The sequence below is a fragment of the Lycorma delicatula genome, chromosome 5 (assembly GCF_047948215.1).
Source record: "Lycorma delicatula isolate Av1 chromosome 5, ASM4794821v1, whole genome shotgun sequence".
NCBI lineage: Eukaryota > Metazoa > Arthropoda > Insecta > Hemiptera > Fulgoridae > Lycorma > Lycorma delicatula.
This window is the reverse complement of record NC_134459.1, coordinates 156,742,534-156,756,908: the sequence shown is the minus strand read 5'-3', so window position 1 is coordinate 156,756,908 and position 14,375 is coordinate 156,742,534. Positions and strand designations below refer to the sequence as shown.

At 27.7% G+C, this 14,375-nt stretch overlaps 1 protein-coding gene across 5 annotated transcripts in view; it reads right to left on the bottom strand.

The window, feature by feature from the left end:
* Nucleotides 1–2,621: 2,621 nt before the first annotated feature.
* The window catches only part of LOC142325515 (uncharacterized), a 106,597-nt gene continuing 94,843 nt past the window's right edge, over nucleotides 2,622–14,375 (bottom strand). For all 5 annotated transcript variants that reach the window (XM_075367378.1, XM_075367377.1, XM_075367381.1 and 2 more), the window contains 3 exons: nucleotides 9,321–9,705; nucleotides 6,702–6,869; nucleotides 2,622–3,666 (listed from right to left, as the gene is read on the bottom strand). In XM_075367378.1, coding sequence (XP_075223493.1) covers nucleotides 3,515–3,666; nucleotides 6,702–6,869; nucleotides 9,321–9,705 — 705 coding nt within the window. In that variant the 3' untranslated portion in view covers nucleotides 2,622–3,514. The remainder of the gene's footprint in view (nucleotides 3,667–6,701; nucleotides 6,870–9,320; nucleotides 9,706–14,375) is intronic.

Here is a 14,375-nt window from a genome sequence, read left to right as displayed (position 1 = left end):
CTAATGATATACAAGTGTAGTTCCACCATGATGAAGTCAAGAATGTTCACCATCTAGTGGAGTCAATGCCAAAAGGTTATTTCTGCTAAAGGAGGGCATACTTCATACTAATATATGCATTTATCAGTATATATAAAGAGGCATAGAATGAATAAAAGCATATCTTTTTTGAAAGATTTTTTTTTACTTTGTCCTGATTAATTTGCATAGTATAGTATAAATTCAATGTTTCATGCTTCAGTTGCCATTGTGACTGCAAAGTGATTTGTTGGTTAGGAATTTGTTTATGTTTATTTCGTGCCGGTTTTTTTTACAGTGTTTGCGTTGTTTAGTATTAAATACTGACAATGAAGCGATCTAGGCCGTCATTTGTAGGTGATACAGAAGTTAAGGATTCCAAATATAATTATGTGAGTGATCATTTTATATGTGGTATAACAAAAAAATAGAAAAGGTAATCCACCAGAAATAACAGAAAAATTTGAGGAGGGAAAAACAGTGTATAAAAAAACTATGCTAATTTTGGGGTACAGAGAAAAAAATCAAGTGTTCGTATTATCAACAGTTGATAAAGCTGCTATTAAATTTAAAAACAAAAAAAAAAAGAGGTTGTATATCACAAATAAACCAAAAATGATATATATAGTTAACATATATACATAAGTATATATGTTAACTATATACATATATAGTTAACGGTTCTGACCAGATGCTTTATTAATATTTAATGATAGGAAAACAATGAAATATTGAAAGAAAGTAACTTTTAATATTTCTAAACGAATGATTTTAAATTATTACATTCTTTATAAATTAAATACCTAAAAACCTCTACTCCATATAGACTTCCAGTTTCTATTGTTGAATACTTGTTAATTGAATGGCTACATCATAAAGAAATTATGTTGTAGAGGAAATTGTGTTGAGGATTGATTACAACATAATTTGTTGAGGATTGATTACAACATAATTTCTTTATGAAGCAGCCATTCATTTAACAAGTCTTCAACAATAGAAACTGGAAGTCTATATGGAGTAGAGGTTTTTAGGTATTTAATTTATAAAGAATGTAATAATTTAAAATCATTCGTTTAGAAATATTAAAAGTTACTTTCTTTCAATATTTCATTGTTTTCCTATCATTAAATATTAATAAAGCATCTGGTCAGAACCGTTAACTATATATGTAAATCCTCTATGCAGGCAGAAAATGATACTGCAGATGGCAACACTGGTGTGAATACTTTTTGAAAAAAGAAATGAAGGCAGGGAAAAAGTCTGTTGTGTGAACAGTTCAACTAGCACAGAAGTGAGTGGAAAAAGAAAAAATCAACCTGTTCTGTGCAGCAGTACAAAAAAGGTTGTAGATTTGGTACATACCAAATGTTTCCAGTTACATCGCTGCTAAAATAATATTTTTTATAATTATTTAAAATTTTTTTATTGATGTATTTTTTTAAGTTATGTAATTTTTTATTTATTTTTACATTTGCTATTATTTACTTTATTTATCACACCTGTATATTACTTTACTACTACTAACAAATAATAGTGGTATGCTTGGTGGTGCGGAAAAGATGAAAGCTTAACTTTAGGAAATTGTTAAAAAATTCATTATTTATCAAGTTAATGACTTGATAATTAAAATGGGTATTTAATTAGTACCCACATAAATTTACTGTCTTTTGTGTAGTGTTACTTTTTATGTTTAACAAATTTTTTTAACCCTCTTTGGATTGTTAGAAGTTGGATATTAACAAAAAATAAGTAAGTACAAACAATTTTTAATCTTAAAAAACTTTTTACAAAAATAAAAGGGTAAACTAAAGATTATATAAAAAGAAAACCGATTAACATTACTTCTGTGCAATTAAACTAAGAGCAACTAGAATTTATACTACTAAAACCAGTACTGGACAGCAATATTACTTGTACGCATATAATAACATTCAAAATTTCACAATAGAAAACATTATAATTTCAAAAAAAGGCCAAATTATTAAAAGAATATATTTCTATAATAAATATAAAATTTAATACCAACTGAAGATGCAGGATACTGCAAAAACCAGTAATTGAAAATTAATATGGTAAGTTTAATTTATCTAATTAATGTGATAATTAGAGGTTTATATTTCATATAATATTAAATTTTATTATCACAGTGGTCAAAAGTTAATATATAATTTGAATATTCAAAAAATTATATATGCAATATATTTAAACTCTATTAAACCCACTTAGAACAGAATATATTGAGTTCAGTAATGACTAAAATAGTTTCATTACTGTATAATAAAAACTTAAATAAAAATACTAAAATAATGATAATTGCGTATTAATTTATGAGAGGTGCTGCCATTGCAGTTTTTAAAAGAATATCTCCCTCAAACACTGTCTGATGGTTTATCAATGAAAATTTCAATTTGATACACCATCAGACAGTTTTTTAGGGAGAAACTTTTATAAAAAAACTACAATAGACAGCAGAATTTGTGTGCTGCTGTCCTGGATCATGGGAAAGTACTTTTATGAAATATTAAGTAAGATATGTCTTACCTCAATATTCTGTACTAGGTGGCTTATTTAATAGAATTTAAATATAATTTAACAGTACAGAGAAATAATATGAATCTTAAAAATATTAATTTCAGTATAGTAATATATACATAGAAAAAACAAGAAATTTCAACCTTAGTCGATGCAAAATATAAGGGTGTATGAAAACTACACTTATATATTTTGGTCAACGAAGCACAATTAAATGTCTTCTCATAGTATGTTATACCACTGTAATGACAAATTAATATTTACTAGATCTGAATTAATATATTTTGGTCAATGAAGCACAATTAAATGTCTTCTCAGTAATGATTGGTTGAGACTAAACAATGACTGTGAACTGTAACTGAGCTTTCAACCCATTATCAGGCAGAATAATCTCAAAATGGAAATAAAGTAAATCATCTGTTTGAATTAACAATTTTTAGTTTTAAAACTAACATGAGAATTATTCTTAAAAAAAAACCTTTTCTTAAATAAAGAAAACTTCTTAAAGAAAATTAAAAAAAATATATTTACCCTGATTAAGTAACTATCTATACAGAAATTATATTTTTTTAAGACTCACAATAGTCTCTAATAACAATATTTTACAAAAATTCATCAAAATTTTGGTGTAAATCTTTAAAATTAGCTTACAATTTATATATACTAATTTTAAAAATTATATATTTATATTTATTTTGAATGCAATGATTAATTTACTGAGTTGATCTTAACTTTTAACTCTGACAATGTTTAGCATGAAATTATAGAATTGTTTCTAATCTGTACATATAACACTATCGGTTCACATACAATTAATTAAATTCCAGAAGAATATAATAAACTTAATGTAATGTAAATAAACTAATAAATAGCTAAGGTATACTAAAATCAAACACATATCTGATAAGATTTGAGTACTGTTTCACAAAATAAAAATAAAGAAATAATAATACCGATCTGTGGACTAAATAATATTCAATTCACGGAGTGTTTTAGTAACCTCTGGAATCTGTACATCATAATCTTCACCTGCATCTTTTAATATTTTCACACTATAAATTTCTGAAGATATTACTTTAACAACTTTATCATATATTTCTTTAGAGAACGGGATATCTGCAAAATTATCAAACAAATTTGAATAAAATTTATCATACACAGTAACGATTAAAAACATACTTAAATTATTGTGTATGCAGAATTAATTAAATTTATATATAAAACAATATACAATGATAATAGACAAGAAATCAAACTATGTGATATTTCTATATTAAAAAACAGTTAATAATAATCCACCTACTGTTCTACAACTTTTTTTACATACATAACTTATGCAATTTTTCATCAGATTTACTCCAAAATTTGAGAAAAAATTACACACAAAATAACTTTACAACTTTAATTTCACATATACATGTACATATAATAATGAGGATATGTACACAAACATGGATATGGGCAAGCAAGCTCAATATTTTCTATACTTTCCATCTCAGGTTGCTGTTGCAATAGTAAACTAAAAACTATTAACAAGCCCCCTCTGTGATTCACTTACACAATCTTGGTATTGTTAGCAGCCTCTTAGTTAATATCACTATTAGTGCAACGTGTCATTACTTCCTATGTCGTGAAGAAACAGATTTATACAGTATTCATAATGAGTGATGTTGCTCATCCTAGATGGTAAAATTTAAATTATTCACAATAAAATATACCAAAAGACAATAACTGTATCATAGCATGTAAATTTGATGCATTGGAAAATAATGATTGAGAATGGAAAAACCAAATTAAGGAGTATTACTTATGACAGGTATTCTGTCTGTAATAAAAATGCTTTTCCACAGATACAGAACCAGAGATGTTTCCAGAGTCTAGGATATAAAAGAACAAAGTGAAGCTTTCACTGCTATTAATGAAATGACATTGATTTGAGTTAGACAAATGCTGAATTTCTTAATGTCCAGATCTTGGTTGCTGCGTATATAACTTCATAGACCCAGAATTTGATAACTATGGGAACAGCATTTACCTCTTGAGTAGAAAAAAATTATTGACATTTATAGATTAATTTCATAAATAAAATGTAACAATTTCAATTTGTCTTGAATTAGAAGTTAGACCATTAAATTCAAAAATCATATTTCAGGAACACCAAAGTCCAAAAGTACTGAAGAAAAAGGTGCCAACATCAGTATCCACCAGATCTACATGGTAAAGATATAGTGTTATGTCTCAATTACTGCTGACTGATACAACTTACCTTTACATCTGATTTTTTATGAAAACATTATCCAAAGAAAAATTTACAGAATGAAGAAAAAAGATTGTTAGATTCAGATGGTTTTATGATTTAGAACAAATAAAATGAGATATTAAAGAAATAAAAACAACTGTGGCAGTGAATATGGTGGACTAAGTTCATAAATCAGCTTCTATATGTCCTGCAGTGAATATATCATTCAAAGGCAATTTTAGAAAGCTCTATACAAAATGGATTAACAACAGTAACAGTGATCACCATATACACAATGTTTGGGAAGGAGTTAACTGTGAAACAATTGTAAAGAGCTCGATAGGTAAATCAGAACGATTGCAAGATGAAAGTAATACAAAAATTACCTTCTTCAAGTCTTCTGAAGCTGATATTCGGATGTTGATAGTTGCAAGTGTTACTGATAAATATTCACAAGATAAAATACTGTAAATTATAAGACTTATCTTAAAGAGGTTACTAGTAATAATTTTGTTTCCAGTTTTCAAATAAATAGCTTCAGAAGTACTTTTTTTAACTTAAAAAAATTCATAAATGATACTTCTTAAAAACAATCTTTAAATTAAACATTTTCCTCTGTTTCTATTAAATGGCCTTCAAGATTTTTTCAATCACAGCATTGTTTCTTTCTAACTTACTATTTTTTTGTGAAATATTTTAGCCAGGAGCCTATTGAAATACGACATGTTTTCATGCAATGCTGTATAATTAGAAAGAGAATTTATGTGAAGAAATAAAAACATATCAAATCTATTGAAGGTAAAATATACATTTGTGATAAAATAACAAAGAACATGAATATACAACTTTTTTGAAAATGCTTAAATTACATTTTTGGAAAATGAGATTAATGAATTAAAAAATCTGAATGCACGATATATTTCACTATTTTTTAAGTTTAAAGTTACAAGTCCAAAAAACTTTACATCAGGTTCACAGAGATATTTAGGTTCACTGTACATAAAGTTTTTATTCAAGTTCACTGTAGCAAATACAGAATATGCAGTCTAACATAACAAAACTCAATATTTTTTTTTAACCACCAATGAACTATGCAATTTGTATGATCCCTATTTCTTTCTTTAAAAATAAACTAAGGTCCACTAAAGTAATATCCACTAAAGTTATTCTGCTTAGAATAACTTTAGTTAGAATGTGTGCATCAAGGTCTATCCATACCTAACTACTTTTTACTACTAATGTAATATAATATAGGTTTTTCTATTTCATCTAAAAGCACATTATATTATTTAATCAAATAAGATATTAACTTTTTATCTGAAAATCACAAAAACTAGAATAAAATAAATGTTAGTTGTCTGATTAATTATACAATGAACATAACATTTATAAATAAATAAAAATTTTTAACAAATTGTTCAGTTTAGTCATAAATGATTTCACAGAAAAACCATCTTACATAGATAAAAGTTACACCGACAGATAAAATATTTCTTTACCGATACTACCAAAGAATTCAAAGACTCCACAAGAGTTTTTAAGAGAAAACAAAATTTACAAAAATATCTGCTTTCTACCGATAGATACAATCTAAGTAATAGTTAACTGCTTTTTTTTTTGAGTATTTCTGCTCTAAAAAAAAGTTGCCATTTACATGCTAACTTGCTACTCAACTCCAAAACCTGATTCCATAGACAAAATAGGGAATATAATTTCATATTTATATTGTCTATATAAATGTAATTAAACATGACATCAAGATATTTGTTAACAAACACACCAGTCTTAAATAGAAATACAGGATACTAATTTTGTTTATATTCTATCTGCCAGTTTAAACCAGACTCATAACTAACACTAATAATATATACACAAAAAAATATATTTGTAATAATATAAACTGAATAATTACCAGTAACATTACAAAATATTCCTGCAGCAGGAACTGCAACCAAGTCCAAAGGCATTTTATGTATTTCATTGTAAGGTACATCACCGCAATTACCATAATCAATAAATAACACTGAAGCTGAAAATTCATTCGCCTTTACACATTCCGCTCGATAATAAGTACCATCCTCTACAACAAAAATGTACATGAGGTGTATAGACAATATAATTATTGAAATTAAAAGTATTTTCTAGAACAAATTAACTGAAATAAGACTACTTATTATATAATACATACTCAAATGAAATGTTTGGATAATAATTTACCAAAGAAGAACAGTAAGTTAGCTAAGTACTGTTCATTATAAAATTGCTAAAAATTAATAAATTTAAAAAAATTAACTATTCTACAGTAGTTTTGCAAAAATTTCCAATACACAACAGCAATTTAATTTGAAATTTAACAATACTCATTTCACAATTAAAAGAATTATCAGTTCAATTCGAGTTTAGTAATTGATTATATTATTGCTGATCAATTTTTAGCTGAAAGATGATTGATCTCTGAATATGAATTTGAAAGGCATAATAGAAGTTTAATTTTTTATAAAAAGTTAATACTTAATAACTTATTCAAAGTAGAAATTAAATCCTATCGTGAAGTTGAAGCACCAAATTAATAATTACAGCCTGTCATTTCTGATTCATTAACAGCAAATTTTTAAAACATTAAAATCCTAGAATAAAATGAGGGAAAAATTATCAAAAGCAATAATCATACACTACTAAAAAAGGGAGACAAAATAATTGTGTGATAAAATTTAAAGGATCAATCAGGTGACTAATACCCCCGGCTGTATGGCCGACCAAAATATAAAAGACCCCATTTCATTGAAATTCTTATTTCACTGGACATATTATAAAACACAAGACTCTTCTGGAAAAGTCAAACATATAAGATCAAAATGGTAACTGACCGAGGCAGATGCAAACTAGCAGTAGTACTAAATTATGAGGGGTAACTAAGTAAGGGAAAAATGTACAAAACATAATCACACTAATAAATTACTTGCTTAGCACAGTGTATTGTATAATTTATGGTGTGTATATATATATATATCAGTTACGGCAGTGACTGATGACTTTTTAATTCATATTATAGCAACATAAAAAAAAACAACCTAACCTAACCTTTTATTCTTTTTTTTCCTGTTTAGCTTCCAGGAATTACAGTTCAGGTATTACTTCAGAAGATGAATGAGGATGATATGTATGACTGTAGTCTTGTACAGTCTCAGTTCATTTCTGAGATGTGTGGTTAATTGAAACCCAACCACCAAAGAACACCGGTATCCAAAAACTAGTATTCAAATTCATATAAAATTAAGCACCTTTACTAGGATTTGAACGCTGGAACTCTGGACTTCAAATCAACTGATTTGGTAAATCACATTCACCACTAGACCAACTCAGTGGTTTAACCTAACCTAACATCTGTCTGTATTATTTGATTCAAACCATTTAGTTTAATTTCAAAATGTTATACTAGAGTTTATCTTATCTAATGATGAGATAATATTTTTGATAGTGAAAGTACATTTATAATTGTGCAATAACTGGCTAAACTAAGTTGCCAAGTTGTACTGTAGCTACAAATGAAATCATTCTTTTTATACTTTTTTTTTTTGTTTTCTTACATGTGCTTTAAATACAATAGTAATCCAGAAAGTAACAAAATTTGGCTTTAAAAAACTAAGAAAACACCTCATTAATCAATTTCATGTATATTTTCTGAACATGAAATAACTCCACATAATCATCTCCTACATTTAAAACATGGATCTTATGAGTCCAAAAGGTTTACAATTCTATTGTTATAGGCGTTCACCACCAATCAATTTTACCAAATTGACAGCAAGCTGCAGTTGTATGGTGGATGACTGAAAACTTTTCACCTAAAATACAAAAAATTTGGGTTACAGCTGCAGTAGCAAGGGACTGGACACTTTCAAGAAAAATAATTCTGTGAGAAAGCTTTTTATTTTTTAAGAAGGTTTGTTTGTTGTTGTAGCTTATTGTCTCAATACTGTTCAAGATTACTGTATATAATTTTGGCATAACTTCCACTAAAATAACCCCGTTATCATCTCAGTAACTTGTCTTCACGAGCCTTTTTACCTGAAAATTCAAATTTTTAGTCTTTTACTGAATCCTAAGATTTTGCTTTTTAATTGCAGATTAAGTTTTCTTAATAGTAGTGACTGTGATAGTTGCGTAACTGATCTCCATCAAGGATGTTTTCACATTCAGTCATTGCTTCACTGTTTTTTTTCCTAACAGTATAACAACTTAGTTAAATTGTCAATAAATAACAGTAGATCTCACTTTTGAGCATTCAAGAATCCAATAACACTATTTCATATTTTGCGGGACTTTGTAGTATAAGGTTCATAAAGTTAAAGAATGTACATTAGGGCTCCTGACTCTTAAAATATTAAGAAAATATTATAGAGTGAGGAGTAGGAATGACCTCCATAGCAACTATGCACAAATGATCATTTTAACAAAAAATAATACAAAAACTAATTGTATAACTTATAAATTAATAATAGCACAATAAACATAATACTAAAATATTTACCAGCATATTTAGCAAGACAGAGTTCTCCAGTACGAGGCACATACTTATCATCTGACGGCAAACTTTTGCAATATTCTTCAATATCATCTTTCATATTCTTCAAAACATGTTTCGTAACATCAGACTTCAAATCTAACATAACAAACTGAAGGTTATCTCCAGAAAACGGAAGGATACTCAGCAGAAATAATTCAACAGTTTCGTTTTTGGGAAGACGTTTTGGGGCAGGTTGCAAATTATTTCTTCTAAGAACATGATTTGCTGAAGGATCTGCTCCTTCTTCTTTAGCTTTAACCCATCCTGGTATCATTAATTCATTAATTTTATCATTCAGAACAGTTTTATCTTTCATCAGCAACCGAACGGCAGAAAGGTCTTCATATTCCTAAAGTTATCAATTTTAAAAAAAATTGTGAATATTTCATACAGAGAAATAAATAAATGTGCTTTTTAATATGCATAAAGAAACAAACATTAATACAATATTAATAAACTGTACAGTATTAAACAAAACAATTTCTTACACAAACATTCTTCTGAAATATTATGTTAAGATGCAAAATGATTTAAAGCAATAAACTTATGTGAACTGTTTTCTTAAACCCTTTGTAAAATACTGGGAGGGCAGGTCTATAATTTCAGACAATTACACAACAAAATAAACATATTAATATTTTATTCAGATCATTCATAATAATACATTACAGCAACGATTCTCAACCTTTTTAGCTCCACGACCACCAAAAAGTAAAAAATATATAATGAATATTTTGTAACCTTCCAACCCAATAAAACCTAGTTAAACTGTTTGGCTGTTTGCTAAACTATGTGATGAAATGGGCGAAAAGAAAAAATCTCTTCTTTTCCATATTCAAGTCAGATGGTTATCGCAGAGATAAGTGTTAATCTGGTTATTAGAATTACGAGATGAATTAATAATATTTTTCCCAGATAAACAAATGCAATTCTCAATGGTTTTACAGAATAATAGTATATGTTGCCGTTGGCTTACTTAGCTGATGTATTTTCACACTTAAACGACTTGAATGTGAATTTACAAGACATGATAAAAATTATTTTATTAATGACAGACAAAGTTCATGCTTTCATTAAGAAACTTAATATCTGAATTACTCGCCTTCAAAGCAAAAATTGTGATATGTTTCTACTCACTTCCAATTATAATGACAAAAATTTAGATGAAAAAACGCTATTATTAACTACAGTTTGGATATCATGAAGGTGCACTTGCTCAAGTTAATTCAGATGGTGGAGAGTATTTCCTGGAAGATAAAAGTCATTTCTTGAAGAAATGGGTCTGAATCCATTTAGTGAAAATGCTATTGCAGCTACTAACAGCTAAGATGTCTCAGCTGGTAAGTCAAGTCAAGTTACAACCAGTTTATTGAAATGTTTGCTGATAAAATGATGAACTACAATTTACATCTGAAGGTTTAGATATGTTTTTGGCTTGCTTGTCTAAGTAAATATGGACATTCAGTCATATAAACATTAAAAATATTAATCCCTTTTGCCACATCTTATCTCTGCAGTAAGGGTTTTTTCATCTATGGTTGCACTAAAAACAAAATATAGGAATCGTAATCGTCTTATCACTTGAAAACAATTTGCTTTTATGTGTTTCCAACATAAATCCATGGCTGTCCAATCAAGAAGGCGAGTGGTATTACCATATGTGTGAATTGTTACTGAGTATGGAAGTCAGCCAGCACAATTATAGGTCGGAGTCAGAGGATTGTCCTGTGTATAGGGCCTGCGCAGGACTTGTTGCTCAGTCAGATAGATTTATAGTTTGACATTGAGGTGACAGTTATTGCAGTTTTCTGTTGTTTTTAATTCATGTTGGATGAAGGATTACAGTCAGGATTTTTGTTGGTTAGTTATTATTTATTTTTGTAGTTGGATGTTGGTGTACACTGGTAGTTTGTTAATGTAGTTCTGGTTGGTGATTTATTTGGTTTGGTTGGGTTATATGTTAATGTTTTCATTTGGTGTTTCATGTTTGTCAGTTCTGTTTCTATTTCCACGTGTTGGACAGATGTTTAGTTTGATTTGTTGTGTTTTTGTTTTCTGTTTTAAATGCAGGACAATAGTTAGTGTAGGTTTTGTTTTATTAGTTGTTAATAGTTTGTTGCTTGGAGTTTATTGGTGGTTTATTCAATTTATTAACATGGTTTTTAGTTATATGTTTTTGTGTTTCATGTTAATTTCTTGAGATTGTTTTGTTTAGTGTACTGTTTTTAATGTTTTATGTTTTTGTTATGTTCTTGTTTCTATATGTTTGTGTTTCAGTTTTCTGTGTTTAGTGTATGGTGTGGGGTGGACTCACTCATTCTTCCATCAGGTAGGCAGTAAGTAAGAGCTCAATCAGTATGGTCTTGTTTAAGACTTGAAGCGTAATGTCTGTTGGATCTGTTTAGTACACTGATGAAAAACAAACACAGCAATCTCATTAATTTATTTTCTTTACATGTGTACTTATAAATGTAAGTAGAATGTTTATAATGATTTCTCTTTCCTATAAAAACATTTCAATACTGTTTATCTGTTAAGTTTTAAGCTCACTATGACCCTCAGGTTGAGAAATGCTGCATTATAGTGATCACGCCATTAAAATATAAATTATAAATGTAAGGATATAAAGTATAGTTAGAAAAAAATAATGCAATAAAAATTCACATGGATTATTTTAAATTATAAACACATGAAATAATGTTAAGTTTATTTTAATACATTACATATAAAAAAATAATACAAAATAATCCACAATTCAAAAGGCATTATTGAATATTATTTTGAGCACGTATTTATGAACAAATACAACAGGATGCTGAAAATTCAGGTTTTTTAAAAATTGATTAGTACTATTTAAAGATCTTCAACAGAATACTATTGTTTCTGTAAAATAAAATCTTTACATTGTGTTTTTATATAAATTGGTGGGAAGATTTTTAAACAGTTTGGTAAATTATTAAAAATGGCAATGGAAGCATAACAAGGACCGTTCTTTCAAGCTGAAGTATTATACATGAAAAACGGTTCTGTTGTCTGGTTTGGTAGGTGAGGGTATCGTTATTTATTAAGAATACATGATCTCTTTTTATAAAAGATTGCATATTCATAAATATAATAAACAAAAGATAGGTATAGCTACTATCAGTTGTCAGGAATTTCTGTTTCCGTAAAGGATTTAAAAAGTTGAAATTATTTTCATGAATCTGATCGATGAGGGATAAATAAACAGAAAAAATTTTTTAATGGCAATAACACCCCTCAAAAAGGGTACTCTAGGTCATTACCTTTTACTCTAAGATTATCATAGATTCTGCATGATCCATTCTTTGCAAATAGCTCAATAGTTGTATTCTATAAATGGGTCTGGATCCATGAGGTCATGTAATATCAATAAATGAAGTAAGAAAATATTTGTTAAATGAAAAATTAAGATCAAATACTTTTAACACAATGATAATTTTTTCAGAATATTTTTTAAAAAAATTCTTATAAAACTATGTTTAGTTTATATATCTAATGTTAAGACCAGATGATGAAAGATTTACAATTGAAGGTAAAATGGTAAAGAACACGCCATTCTAAAAAATGGAAAACTAGAATAATTATAGATCTGGAGAACAGATTTTTAAGTGATCATTAATTACTGTTCCGATATTAAATTATGTTATTAATAATAAATCGATCCAGATATTGGGACAAAAAATCTGGAGAAAGAGACATAAGTGAAAACACAAGAAAGAAATTTATACTCATATAAATGTATATGGAGCGACTAGTATTATGTACTTAACAGGCATAGTAAGGACCTAGAGCAATAAACAAGAATCCAACAAACCTTAAACCCTGACCATTTGATAAAAAATACGATACCTATATACCTCAGATTCATAATGTGAGTCTACAAAACTGTTAAAACTCTAGTGTGCATGCTCCAAATTTGGTTAAGTGTGATTTTTTCAAAGTATTTTAACTAATCAGTAATGAATTAAGCTACTGCCATAACATTATTTAGATTTTATTATTCTACCTACACTAGTTAAATAAACATTGACTATTAATTTCAATTTGACTGTTAATGACCACATTATTGTATAAATATTTTGTGATTTTTTTTTTAATATAAAATTGGACTAGCATTATTTAATAATACCAAATAAAATTACCAGCATAAGAAAAATCTTGAATTTCCCAGCACAGATTTTATAGAAGTTCATAAAATTTTTTAGATTATGATCTCAACAATATCAAATTCTGTTTTATCCAAAGTTCAGCAATGGTTAAACAGCATGGTGTAGTTAGATTAGATACAGCAGTTTTACCAATGGCTGCTTCAAAACAAGGTACTCTATGTTATTAATGACAGAATTACCCCCCACCCACCCTATCATGTTATTCATCAATCAGTTGAGAACAAACTTCTCTAAGATATATTTTAACAGAGATTGTAACAAGTAGAAACCATTACCTCATCAACATAATAATAATAACACATGGTAATAATTTAAAAAAAATTAAATTCAGGTTTGGGTAAACTTTGTTTCTTAGGACTAAACACTGTAAATAAACCAGTTAAATCATACAGTACATTGATTAGTAAAATCACTATTGAAATTTTTATTCTTAGATTACACAATACTATAATATATAACTAATCCTTAAGATTCTGAAGATCTTTTTATTGAAATAGACAAGATTTTTTTATTTGCAGTATAGGAACAATTTATATGTATGAAAACATTCACTTTTTTTAAATGAAAGGTTTAATGTTGCAAGACAAATCTTGCATTTCCCATCACAGATTTATTAGAAGTGCATAAAATACTTTAAGATTATGAACTCTTCTGCTTAACAACATAAAATTCTGTTTTATATCCAGAGTTGACAAAGAATGACTGATTATAAAAAGGTAATTGGTTTTTATTATAAAAAAAACTGTTACTTACATACAGAAAACATCTTTTAGATATTTTAACTGTATGGAAAAACGTTTTTGTTAAGGAGTTGTATAACATGGGTTCC